The sequence below is a fragment of the Aptenodytes forsteri genome, unplaced genomic scaffold (genome assembly GCF_000699145.1).
Source record: "Aptenodytes forsteri isolate BGI_AS27 unplaced genomic scaffold, ASM69914v1 Scaffold93, whole genome shotgun sequence".
NCBI lineage: Eukaryota > Metazoa > Chordata > Aves > Sphenisciformes > Spheniscidae > Aptenodytes > Aptenodytes forsteri.
Window position 1 is genome coordinate 7,037,049 of NW_008794665.1, and position 13,395 is coordinate 7,050,443.

The 13,395-nt window shown below is 37.7% G+C and overlaps 1 protein-coding gene across 1 annotated transcript in view; it reads right to left on the reverse strand.

Annotated features, from left to right (window-relative positions):
- The window catches only part of TBCK (TBC1 domain containing kinase), a 119,485-nt gene that overhangs the window by 25,588 nt on the left and 80,502 nt on the right, over positions 1-13,395 (reverse strand). Inside the window, exon 23 of the mRNA XM_009273567.2 lies at positions 12,338-12,513. Coding sequence (XP_009271842.1) covers positions 12,338-12,513 — 176 coding nt within the window. The remainder of the gene's footprint in view (positions 1-12,337; positions 12,514-13,395) is intronic.

The following is a 13,395-nucleotide window of genomic DNA, read 5'->3' on the forward strand; positions in this document are numbered from 1 at the left end:
ATCTATCTACTCTTTTCCAAGGCAGACATGGTATGTAATTTCTAAAAAAAAAAAAAAAAAACAAAAAACCCAACAACAAAAACAACACACACCACCACCCCTTACTCTTTCTTAAAAAAGGCAAAAGCTCTACTTTAAGCACAGTGCCAGAGGGTAGTTAAAAGTCCAGTTACACACTTGTGCAACGCTCCAACAGTTTAGTGAATATACTTGTGGTTTTAGAGGTAGTGTAAGAAATTGTATACCGACTACAGCACTGAAATCGAGAACTGTGTTCATATACAGAGATGAACTGCCTGTCATTACTTAGAAAAGGTAAGAATTATCAGAAAGATACACACGCGTTTTCTCACACACACACAAGTCCACACGTGCTAAGATACTGAGCTTACTCCTCAAGTTGCTTTGCCTGTTTTCCTGCAAAGAAAAGAGACTTATTTTAGCATATCCTAACTTCAAGCATGAATCTTGCTTTAGACTAGTCAGCTATAAGAAGTTGTTCATCAGGGAAGACTGCTTCATCAGCATGCTGGTAATAGGAAAAAGACTACTTAAGCTGAAGTCTGAGAGGTCTACTTGCCTCTCAGAAGTTTCTCTGACAACACCCTAAATTCTTTACTTTCAAAGTACTTATTCTTCTCACCCCATTAATTTTCAAATAGGCCTGGGAATTGCTAAGCCATATGCATTTACTGCTATTAATAAGAAGAAATAGGCATATATAACTATTAATAAGAAGAAATAGGCATAAAGAATTTAATTTTTTTTTAATATTAGGAATTAAAGCTGCTTAAGCATTCTCAAATTCGAAGTCAAGCTTCAGAAAGATTAAAGCACTCCAGAGCATGAGGCTGGCACAATCACGGCTCCTATCTATTTTTTCCATTAGCCTGTAATCTTTTACAGGCATTTCATCCTGGCTATTAAATGAAGATATACTTTTTTTTTGAGAAAATAAGCAAGTATCTTTAGTTCTGCTGAATCTGAACTTAACAGTCCCATCTGATAAACACAGGAGTTATAAACCAACTTTTTATCCATGGAAAGGAAAGCTTTATCTGAGTAGAAGCAGGGTTCCCCCCCTTTTGTCTTTGAAGTTGGCAAAACTTATTGCAGAAAATTTAATACAGAAGGAATTTCAGCCTGAAAGTCAGTATAATTAAAATCTGGGGTTCAAGTAAAATAATCTAGTCAAAGTATCAAAGTCCTTCATAAAGAAACATGCTTCATGGAAGATGTCATTCCATATTTTTGGAACATAATGTTTTGTTTCTGAAATCAATGTATGCATGTATATCTAGGAATAAGACAACAAAAACATTTTAAAACCAGCTTAGAAGATAATGGTTTTAAAAGATTTCCAAAAGAATTGATCAAATCAGAAAGAGACAAAAGCAGATTCACACAGCAACCACAAACAGATGCAACTCCGAATCAAGCGTGACAGCAGTTTGTAGCAAAGACATTACTGTTTGTGCTTGTTTTTACTTTAAATAACCATAATGGAAGAAAGCTAATGTATTTTTTACAGTGAATTCCACATAAATATAATACTCAATGTCACGGTGCCATCATATAAGCTTTGGGATAAATATATTTATATAGAGTAGCACTATTTTATACCAATTAAAATGTCAGATGAAAACAACGGGTAGAAAAGAAGAGGGAGAATAAGCAAGAAGAACAGGACACTTCAGGACAGATTTGTAGGCAAAGCCACTGCTATCGTGTTTTTATCAAAAAAGCAGTTTTCATGACAGGCAGAGTCAGTTTTCAGGAAGTATCTGAAAACAAGACCAAATAAGAACACTGGATTTAAAGGGAGCTTATAAAAAAGATGGCGGCAAACTTTTTAGCAGGACCTGTTGTGACAGGACAAGGGGGAATGGCTTTAAACTAAAGGGGGGTAGACTTAGGCTAGATCTAAGGAAGAAATTTTTTACGCTGAGGGTGGTGAAACACTGGCACAGGTTGCCCAGAGAGGTGGTGGATGCCCCATCCCTGGAAACATTCCAGGTCAGGTTGGACGGGGCTCTGAGCAACCTGATCTAGTTGAAGATGTCCCTGCCCACGGCAGGGGGGTTGGACTAGATGACCTTTAGAGGTCCCTTCCAACCCAAACTGTTCTATGATTCTATGATTTTAGCTGACTGAATCCAATCACTACCAGTGTGTTCACACTTAGTAGTTTCCATGCAAATGTTTTTGTTTATATCCTTCATAATTAAGTAGATGAAGGCAGTACTTAATCCCCTAGGAACATTGTCCTTTGCATGTTTATTTTTTGGTGGGGTGGTTTTGTTTGTTTTTAAACAAACAGAATGACTCCCATTGCTCCCTCGAATTCTGATGGCCTGATAAGCAAAAAGTACTTAACTCCTGCACCAACTGAGAAAGAATGATGCTTAAATCCACTGTTACTGACAGAAAGAGGCCTATACAGGCAGGGAAGTATTGTAATGATCATAAATAAATAAAAAGTAACACATGTCTTGACACACCCCCTAATCCCCCTCCCCCGCCATTTTTTATGACCATTATTAGCAAAGGGTCATACAAGAAGGCTTAAATGTTTTTTTTATGTTCTATCAGGACTACTTATAAAGGAGGAGCAGCCAAACTTCCAGATTTTAGGAACTATTTTCTGAAATTTTTCAAACACTTGAGAGCCACTGTTCTCTACATAACCTCTCTAGCAAACTCATTCCTCCACTTCAGATTCAGTCCTCCCTTGCCATCATATTCTGCTTCTCTTATTTCCAAGTCAAGACATCAGTGCCTACTTGCTCGATGCTCCCTATCTCCCTCTACTTCCTATTTCTTAAGTTTGTTCCATTTCATTTTGCAAGTACATTTTGCAAGCTGTACTCTTCCACCCTCTCCACCACCCTGACTCCCCCAAAAAGCTCCTTACTCCAGAACCCACACCTTAAGGAATGCGCAAACAGCAACTTTTAGCCAATTGTCATTCATAAACATCCTCCAAATGTCTTCATACACAATTGTAGGCAGTCTACAAAAATGTAAGTGAGCTCTGCTTGCCAAAGTAGCTCATTATTAAGAAAACCTTTCTCTCTTTCTCCCTGGAATAACATAATTGAGTGAATAAGCTGAGTCAGCAGAGCAGAAAGACAGGTTATTCCCTGCATGCAGCTAGGCAGACGTGCTGCAAAGTCTCATTAGTTATTTCCTATGATATGATAAAACAGGTAAACACTTCTCACTGCTGCAGGGAACCATTTTAAAATACAAAGCTGAGCCATAATCCAGTTGTGCCTGAAAATACCCACAAGATGCTTTAACATGAAATAAAACTTAAAGTAAAAGCAGCAGCAAGAATGATCTTGCAAGCCTTCCCTGCTTTCCATCGGTGCCTCTTTTTTCCTCTTGATAGATACAATTTCTTGTCAAGGAGAGAGCATTACTTTGCTTTGAGAAAAAAAACATTACAGAATCTTAAGAATAAGAACTGTTGGATTCCCTTGCCCTCTTTAAAAACAAAACCAACAGGAATTTAGTATCACATCTCAATGCAAACTGACACCACACTCTGACATGGTGTCAGGGACCTTGGATTTAGACAATCCATCTTTTTTCAGGATTCAACTGTAGTTGCTATTTATCCATGATTCCTGTTTTCTGAACTGGCATTAACAATGCCAGCACAGCTCTGGGACATTTTCAATGTGACATGACTCTGGGACATACCACTGTGAAGCCCACCAAAGAGCAAAACATACTGTTAAGGCTCTACCTTAACTGGTGTCTATTAAGAGGAGTGCTGAATTTGAGTAATTGTCAAAAAGTTTGAAAATATGGTTAGCCAGACAGTTACCCTGTAAGCTGTATGTGCTTTTCACATCAGTCTCCTTGGATTTCTGTACCACTCTGCTCATTTTAGAAACCCGGGCCCAAGCTTTGGTGAGCTATACATAAGTCATCATTTTAGCATCAACAGAAACATTTAGGCACATCAACCTAAAATGTGTTCATTCATGTTTGCAGGATGGGCTCCATGACTAACTTTTGCTGCAGGTTCATCTTTGCAATCAGTATGCACTCTTTCTTCTAGTTATGCTGTCACACATACTTGGAAATCAGATTTTCCACTGGTAACAATGGCAGATGAGAAAATATATATACATAGCTGTAAGAATTTACTGGTAGATTAAGATGGCATTGACATGATCACATAGGCCACCAGCCAATTTGTACTAGTCTATCAACTGCAAGAACGCAGCAACAGCATGAGGCAAGACAGCTGCATTCAGGAAAGTCTTTTTCATCCTCTCACTGTACTTCCTAATAAAGTTAGACCATAATGACACTGCATCCTGACTCAACTGAGAAAATGCACAGCACTTAGCCTGGCCTGAGGTGCATTAAGGAAGGGACTCGATGGAATCCTGGATTCAAACTTAGCCTAAGGCGGGCTCCTATAGAGACCTACATAGAGAAAAAGAATAGGGTAGGACAGCGGACCGGGGAGTAGAGGAAAAAAAACCCACCTTAGGCCTTTGATAGAAATAAATATCTCTGACATAATACACCCCCTCCCCATGTCATGAAAATTCATTTTTATTACATTTTCTCAATAGCACTGTTACACAGCACCATGCTCTAAGAAATAACTTTCACAGCAGCAATATATGGCATACACAGGAGTTAGTGCATGCTGGAATTAAGAGTTGCTGTGAGTGGCAGGAGGTAGCTATGTCTGTGCACCTGAGCATATTTGCGTGTGAGATAAACTGCTAAGATCTTTGAGTTTATTTCTCCTCCAAAACCTGACTTCAAAAATTTCTCTCAAACTCCATTGCCATCTAATGCTACAAGCACACACATAAAAAATGTAATACCAAGTGGACCATTTCTCTCTGCAGTATCTAATTGTGCTTAAAAAATGTAATACCAAATGGACCATTTCTCTCTGCGGTATCTAATTGTGCTTACCAGAAGCTGAATAAAACATTAAGCTTTTTAGATCCGTGCTAGTCCTAAAGCATATTTTTAGCACACTCAGTGGGTTATTCTGAGTGTTACTTCTCTCCTAAAGTAAATTCACATACACACTGCACTACTTTTTCGTTTTCCTTTTTTTAGACACAGGCCACTATTTTTTCGATAAAATATGGATTATTTAACAAAGTGTGAAATAAAACTGTCACCCAGGAAACCACACCAAGTATTTACATTGGTTGCCAAAAAGACGTATTTCCACTGTAGTCCTTCCTCTCAAAGAGTACCAGAGTCAGTACTAAAACACATGAAAACAAAGTAACAACTGCGTCTTCAGCCAGCCAGCCAGCTTGCAACTGAGGACCGCTGCAGCCTGACATTGTGCTCTCCTTAGGAGCCCATGAGCTTATCTCCTTATGTATTTCTCAGGGGAAAGTTCTAAAGCATCCCTCACAAAAGGTTAACTTTACATCATATTGTCAGCAACCCAATAAATAATTACCAGTGAAATTATTAAAACGCTGAGGTGCATAACTATTTCCTAACATTCTCCATGCATTGGATGTGCATAAAAAGAAAAAAAAAAGGAAGTGTTCGAAGAATAGCTTACTGCTACTACTCTTCAGTGAGACTGACCAAATTCCTCTTTGCTAAAACTTAAGTTATAACATAAGGCTTTCCTCCAGCTGTACTCGTGGAATGAAACATTTGCACAACACCAAGTTTTCAAGAATGGAACTGTACCAGCTCATGGATGACAGAGATCACCCACCAATAATCAGTGAGGAAAACTGGCATCAATCAATGCAGATGGAAAAAGCACAGGCAAAAACCACAGTGCCGCTTTGCAGAGCTCAGATTTGGATTGCCAGCTACAGCTGAGTATTGAGTACAGCTCAGCAGATGTAAATCTGACCAGAGAGACTTCAGAAATTCTGGTTTCCCTCCATTTTTCATTTCAGTATTCCAATAATTAACTTTGGCAAGGACTGACCTCAGACTATGTTACCAGTGCTACCATATGCATTTCAGACAACGTCTTCTCACAGGATACACTCCACAGGGGCTAAGATTGGGCATAGAAGGGAAAAACAGAGTTGGCTCAAATCCAAACTATTTAACAGCTGTAGCAAACTTGAATGCACTGTTCTGTTGTGTTTACTACTTTATTATGGGGCCCGATCCTTTCTTTATCTTGTAAACAGCTCATTTGTCATAACTTCCACACCTTAAAAGGATGGTGACGATAGCTGCCATATTCCTTATTCTGCCATACAGGGGCTACTGCTTATGATTTTTTAAAGTAAATTTCTTTTCCCCAGTAATATGGCAAAACTGAAAAAAAAAAAAAGAAAAATGAAACTCCTAATTTTTAATTGATCAAAGGCTATCGAATCCAGAATCTGATTTTAAAACAATTTCCAAATCGGGGGGGGGGGGAAGAACATTCCCACAAGATGCAGAGATAGAGAACTGGCTAGATTTTTTTTTTCTTTAAATTAATTTTACATGTATAATGACCCCCTCCCCCCCAGCACATTTGTTAATCAGTCATGGAATCCCAATTGTGGGAGGTCAAAAAGGTCAAATACACCCAGCTTTCAACTTCAAAGTGGGTATAATCGCAAATGCTTGTGAGGAAGGACTAGATTGCCAATCAGTGAATCCAGAACCTGAGCCTAAGGCTGCAACAGAGTGCTCTGGCTGCTCCAACTGCCCCATTTACATCCACAGCAGCCAAACACGTCCTAGGGAGACTCGGAAACCAAGTCTATACAAAATATGCTTACAATCCTTAAATATGATCTAAGTGAGTGTCTAACAAACTATTAAAGTCTCATATAAATAATATTTAGATTATTATAAACATACTCCTTTAATTCTGCCTCAACTAAGAAAAAAAACACAGCACATTTGTTCAAATGAGTTTACATTCAATTAAAATAATTGCTATTTATATTACAACTTAAAAAACAACCACAACATTCATTAGAGACTCTTAAATTAACATTTAACATCCGTTATTTCTTAACCCATATATTTCTTGTTTTATCCACTCTGGTAATTGATTTAATGCCTTATCTTCTATCAGAAAAAGTCCTAAAACATAAGAAAATACATTCATATTTTTAAAGCCAAGCAGAGTAAAGGAAGTGCTAAAAAAGGCTTCCTTCAGCTAATTTAATCTGCAGAACCAAAGCACTGGAAGCAGAGTTTTCCTTACACCCCCCCACTTTCTGGTTGCTGGCTGCCTAGCTTGAGTATCAAAAAAAAACTTTGAAAAGCTAACAAATACACAGAGAAAGTTTTGAAGCTTTCAACAGTTCCTAAAAATATTTGCCAGAATGTGATATGCTTATGACATGCCCAATTAAACAGTGAATTGTTTATTCACTCACAGGAGAGCGACATAAAAAGTGTATTTTAACCAACTCATCTGAAAAATGACAAATAAACCCAACTTCTCACTCAAGCTGTTGGCAGCTACAATCAGAAACAGAAGCATCAAAGGCACATGCAAAATAAATGAGAAACATTAACTCAGATCTTGATCAGTTAATGCTTTGCACAACATGAACTAAAGACAAATTTGAGGAACAGCTTTCTGAGTAGTGGAACAATGAAAGAAGAAAACAAAAACAAATTCCCTACAAAAACAGAACACAAACCAAATCTGAAATGGGTCAAGGCAGTCAGAATACCCTTGAGGCAGAATATATATAACAGCTGTTATGAACAGCACGGACACTGCACCATTGCACTTGGACATTTCCTAGCTTGTACACTGAAACAGAAATGTTGGTATACACTACTCATCATGCTTCTTTTAGAAGAATAGATGGACTTTACACACCAGTTATTCAAGGGCTTAATACAAACCTAGCCAATACATTTTATATGGACAAATATATCCTAGGTGCTCACAGGAAATTAGAAGCAACTGAGCGCTGGCGTATTTATTGCAAATAGGCCTGAATTCCCATCTGTAAGAAGTCTGTTGGGCAAGCTATCCTTGATTATCTGCAAAGAAGAGTTACCATCAGGAAACTTTGCTCATACTATTTTTGATAAAAACAAACCTTTTTCATGTTTGTATTGTTTCATCAAGCCATTAAGTCACCTTCCCGCTTAGGTATTTCTCCTGCTTCATCAAAAAAAAAAAAAAAAAAAAAAAAGCTGAACCAGACCAGTGGCATTTAAATCAGTGCAAGAATCAATAATCATCTGGTAGACTTTTCTCCAGTTGAATGCTTTCATTCCCCAACATTCATCACAAACTCCCACCCTTGAAAAGAGGATTGGTGGCAGAAGACCAAGACGAAGGCATAATTGTATCAGCCTTGGGATTTCTGGGAGTCCACCTGCCACACCTCAGCAGACATTCATAAAGAGAAAGAAACTGCATCATTCTCTCACTTTTATTTAGAAGTATACAGATAGCTGGAGAGAGTGTACATCTACCACGTCTATAATATGGGAGATACAGGCATAGCAGAAAATTATTACATGACAAGTGTTATTTGTCTCTCTGTGACTCCTGGACATTCAAGAAAAACACTTCGGGAGTTTCCAGGGGATGAAGGTAAGTTTCAGAAAGAGTAAGAAAAAAAATAATCAGTGTACTGGTCAAGAAAAAAAATTACAGACACAAATTTGAGTAGACTGCTACTAAAATTCAGTAGTGAATTTAAAGGGTTTTTTCCGTTCTTATTTTTGACATTTTATCTTTCACAAAATAAACATGCAAAACCACTTAAGATGTACATTCATTCTCTTTGAAACTATTTCCTCCTTGAGATTTTATCTCAGTAGAAATATGCTTACTGGCTGAAAGAGTAAAAGATTAAGCAACACACAAGTCCAAGAGGGAAGAGAGCACTCATCAAGCCTATTTATGAAGTTGCAAATAGATGCCACTAAAATGAAAACTAAGCAACGCTACTGATAAAAAGAGTCAAAACAGTTTTGTTTTACTGGCTGTTGATTTAGGGAGAAAAGTGCTCACACCCAGGGGCAAATACTTCTCATGTTATTATTAACCAAAGCACTGTAACATGCAGATACACACAAATATTTGAGTAGCCAATAAAAAGCACTTAAGAAACAAACTGAAGCAGCTTAGAAGGAAAATACAAATATAGGAGTAGGAGACAGCTGGTGTTTAGAATTAAATACACTAAACACTTAATGTTTAAAGAAGTCAATAAGTTACCTTCAGAAGCAAACCCACAGCTTTGTTTACAAAGGAATTGTTTCCTACTCTACCCACCCTCAAATACAGAGGTGACCCACAAATATAAAAATGGAGATGCAAATGTAGTGCAAAGAGCTTGTCCAAATAATGACTAACTATATAGGTGGGGAAACAGAAAAGTAATTTTTTAAGAGCTAGACTGACCAGCAAGGACACAATGGTGTTTTAGAAAATCCATTGAAGGCTACTGTGCTTACTAAAGATTGAACTCAAATTCCACTGCTTACAACTAGAAAAGAAGTTTCCCCATGGCAGCAAACACCAGTAGAGGACACGTCTGAAGAAAGAGATAGATAGTTCCAGGATTAAGGTTAAAAAAACCCCCCAAACCCAAAAAAACCCCAACCAAACACCTGGGGGTAAAAAGAGTATATCACAAAAAAAATCAAAAACTTTTTAGAACAGTGGCGCAAAAACCCCAGAGAAGTGTCATCTTATAAAGACAAATATCCAGAAGTGCAGAACTGATCACAAGTGAGAGGTAGCTCATTAGTGGCTCATGTTACACAGCTTAAAAAAAAACCCCAAACCCAAAAAAACCCCAACCAAACACCTTTGGGTGTAAATAGTGTATTTCACCAATAATTTCAAACTTTTTTTAGCAGTGTTGCTCAAACCCCTGAGAAGTGTCATCTTATAAAGACAAATATCCAGAAGTGCAGAACTGATCACAAGTGAGAGGTAGCTCATTAGTGGCTCATGTTACACAGGATTTTTGAAATCTGAACTATGGCTCCTGACAGAACCGTAACATACTTGGCTTGTACATATCTGTCTCAAAGTCTGACACACAAAAATACAGCACATGAGAACAAACACATTTGTAGACTGTAACTTAACATATGAATTGGCTTCCTTGTCATTCAGGTGTCCATGAGATAAGTTTCCTCTTTGCTACAGAAAGAGCCTGAATATGTTCACGTATGTCTGTATAAATCACATAACGCTGCTCCATAAGATGAGCTAAAAAACCCAAACAACCCTACAGCAATACCCAAAAGATCCAATACACTTGACCGTCAAAAGAAGTTAAACCATCAGTTATGCTGCAGTAAATGAAAAGTGCTTTGCTGTTAAGTAGAAAGAAGTAGAAATGAAAGAGAAGGCAATAGAAGTTACGGTATTTATTTTTCTTCTCTGTAACATACCAAAAACATTAGCTTAATTTCTTGGAAATTGTGGGATGGATGAGCCTAGTTACTGGCATTATAAACAAACACAACTTCTGGTATGAAAATAAAATTACTGTCGGGAAAAAAACACCCCAAAAATTTCTCAGGAAATGGAAGAATACTGAAAGAAACTTTGCTTGACCCAAAATAATGGATTTTTATCTCTGCTATAAATATAAATCTTTGTTCTATTTAGTGGTTCAGCAGACCATTGCTGCCTTCACCTGTCTCCCTCCTTGCTATGTCCAAGTCCCTTCACTCTTGCTTGGACACAGAAAGGCACAAGCACATCCTTAGGACTGAGGAGACTTGCCTTTTTACTCTCCTGTCATCATAACATTAAGAAAAGTCAGCACATACACAAAAACATTTTCACTGTTAGCACTGTCAGGCATCGGACCAGGCTGCCAAGAGAGACTGCATAATCTCTTTCCTTGGAAGTTTTCATGACCCTACCTGACAGAACAAAGCCCTGAGCAACCCCATCTGAATTCAGTGTTGGGCCTGTTTTCTGCAGGAATTTCTACCAGACGACTTCCTAAGGTCCTATCTGAATTATTCTATGAACGTGCAGCCCTTCGCTCCTTCAGAAAGTCTCTCTACATATCTCTAGAACAGCACAGCAGCAGTTGTGTTGGCTACAATTCCTGTTATGACAACAACCAGTATTCTCCTGTCATTTCATTTTTCTTCCCAATTGCCTTTCTACATCCACCTATTATTTCTTAAATCCTGTAAGCTCTTTGGAGTTTACTTTTGTTCTGCGCTTGCATGTCTAGCACTTGGAGTCCTGGATTCGTGGCTAAGGCTTCCAGAAAATACAGCAATAGAAATAAAATCAAAACTAAAGTAAAAAAACAAGAAAATGACTGAATATCAGACTCAGGTTTAAGGACTACTTAGAAATTAAGATACACTTGAGTAACAATACACTTCTTAGTTTCTTAGTAGTTAGGAAAAACAGATATAAAGACTAAAATCTAATGCAATTGACCAAATAGATACAGCAGGTCTATATATTCTTCCCCTATTATTGTAATGTACTCACGAATGAATTCTGATTGTAGGAGAACGTGGAAGGAAAAAAACCAAAATAAAAGTGTTTAATTTTTAAGAGACTGACTAGATTTATACTGCTGAGAGGAAGGAAAGGAATAATTTCAAATCACCATTCTTCAGATGGTGTATTTGACAAGAGAAACAACCATCAGATTCTACCGGAGAGAGAAGGGAAAAGTATTTTTGCTAAACGGAGTATCTATTTAATGCAGATATACTCTTAGCCACTAGTTGTTCTTTGCCAAGACACAGGCATAACTCACATACTACCTCTCAAAATAACTTGAGCCATACCTTTAACCTGACATGCCAAGATGGAAAAAGCAGCCAGAGCTGCCTGCATCACTTTCCAGTTACCTACTTCTCACTGGCAAACTGTTCTTTTTACTATTTCTCTCCTAAGATAAAGCCTCTTTGTAGTTCTGCAGGTGAGCCGTGGACATTGGTCTGTTGTGGTAACAAACACCACAGAGCTGAAGGAGCAGGAGTTGGGAGAGGCAGAAACACGGCACAAGAAGAAATAACTTTATTGGCATGTACATCAAAGAAGCTTAAGTTCAAAGCAGTGAAGTTAAAAAAAACAAAACCAAACCAAAAAAACTCCACAACCTTTCAGTTAATGCTTATTCATTGCATTGGATTGTTCATCAAAATTAATAATATGGCATAGGCTCTAACACTCTGCACTAGCTGACAAATCAGAACATCTGATGAATGTGTCAAACCCCTGCGCTTGGAAGTGACAACATAAATGCCAATTTATGTACCCACCAACTGAGGTTTGGTGGGTATTTTCTTCCTGTCTAAATTTTAAAGAGGAAAAAAACCACCTGGGGCAGGAGAAACATGCAATCTTAACAATTTTCCCCCCTCCAATTCCCAGGTCACTTACTAGGTCACTTCGAGGTGCTTCCTGATAGTCTGCTGAAAAGCAGGACATTGAACTTCTTGTGCCGTTGCTCTCACTGGCTTGCCGTGGAGGCTGTGCATATTGCCTGTATGTAGCACTCTTCGGGGTCCAGCGAAACAGGTTGATTGACTCACGAACACAACGCTCAATATCAATCTCTGATCAAGGATTTAAAGGGGAAAAAAAAAAATGCAAGCATGAAAAATCAGTAAAGCCAATTAACCTAGCTATGACATTGCTAAATATACATATATTCATTTATACCTCTGTCTCTCTCTCCCCCCCCCCTTAAAGGACATGTAGTTTTAAAAAACATTTTCCCATTCAAAAAAAACCTTAGTTTTTTTTAAATGAAAAACTAGCAAAGATATTTTAAGCATTAATTTTATCCCTAGTTATGTATGGAAATCTGTTTAAGAGAAGTGTAACAGAACTTTAACCAATGCAAAGAGAGGAATATAATCAAAGCCTAGTCATTGTAAGGCATCTTCATTAAATGTCTTTGCAAGTCAGACTATTGACTCTTAAATGTAAGTACATGCAGTACATCAGAAGTACATTTCATGCAGTGTATGGACATCAGGATTTTTGGATCAACTGAGTGTCTTATTTGTCAATTAAATACTGCTACGAGCCAGACTGAAAGCTTTCAGTTGTCGAACTTTGTGTGGCCTGCCATTTTGACAAAGCTACATGTTATCTATTTGGTGGAAAACAGGAGTTCTCAACACTAATTTGTGCTTGATGGCAAACACAATGGATTTGGTTTAGAGGTTGTTTGTGGTTTTGTTTTGTTTTTTTTTTTAAATACAGTCCAAAACCCAACCAGACATTCACAGTGAAACATTCTGGCTGAAGGAGTGAAGTGCTGTGTGTGACAAAATATTACTCAACTTGGAAGGAAAGCAGACACCCATCAAATGGGAAGCACCCTAAAATAAGGGGTGTTCAAATAAAAATTACCAAAGCATAATGAAAAACATATGCAAAATAAAAAAAAAGTAAAACTATTACAAATATTTTTGCAACACTAAGCATCC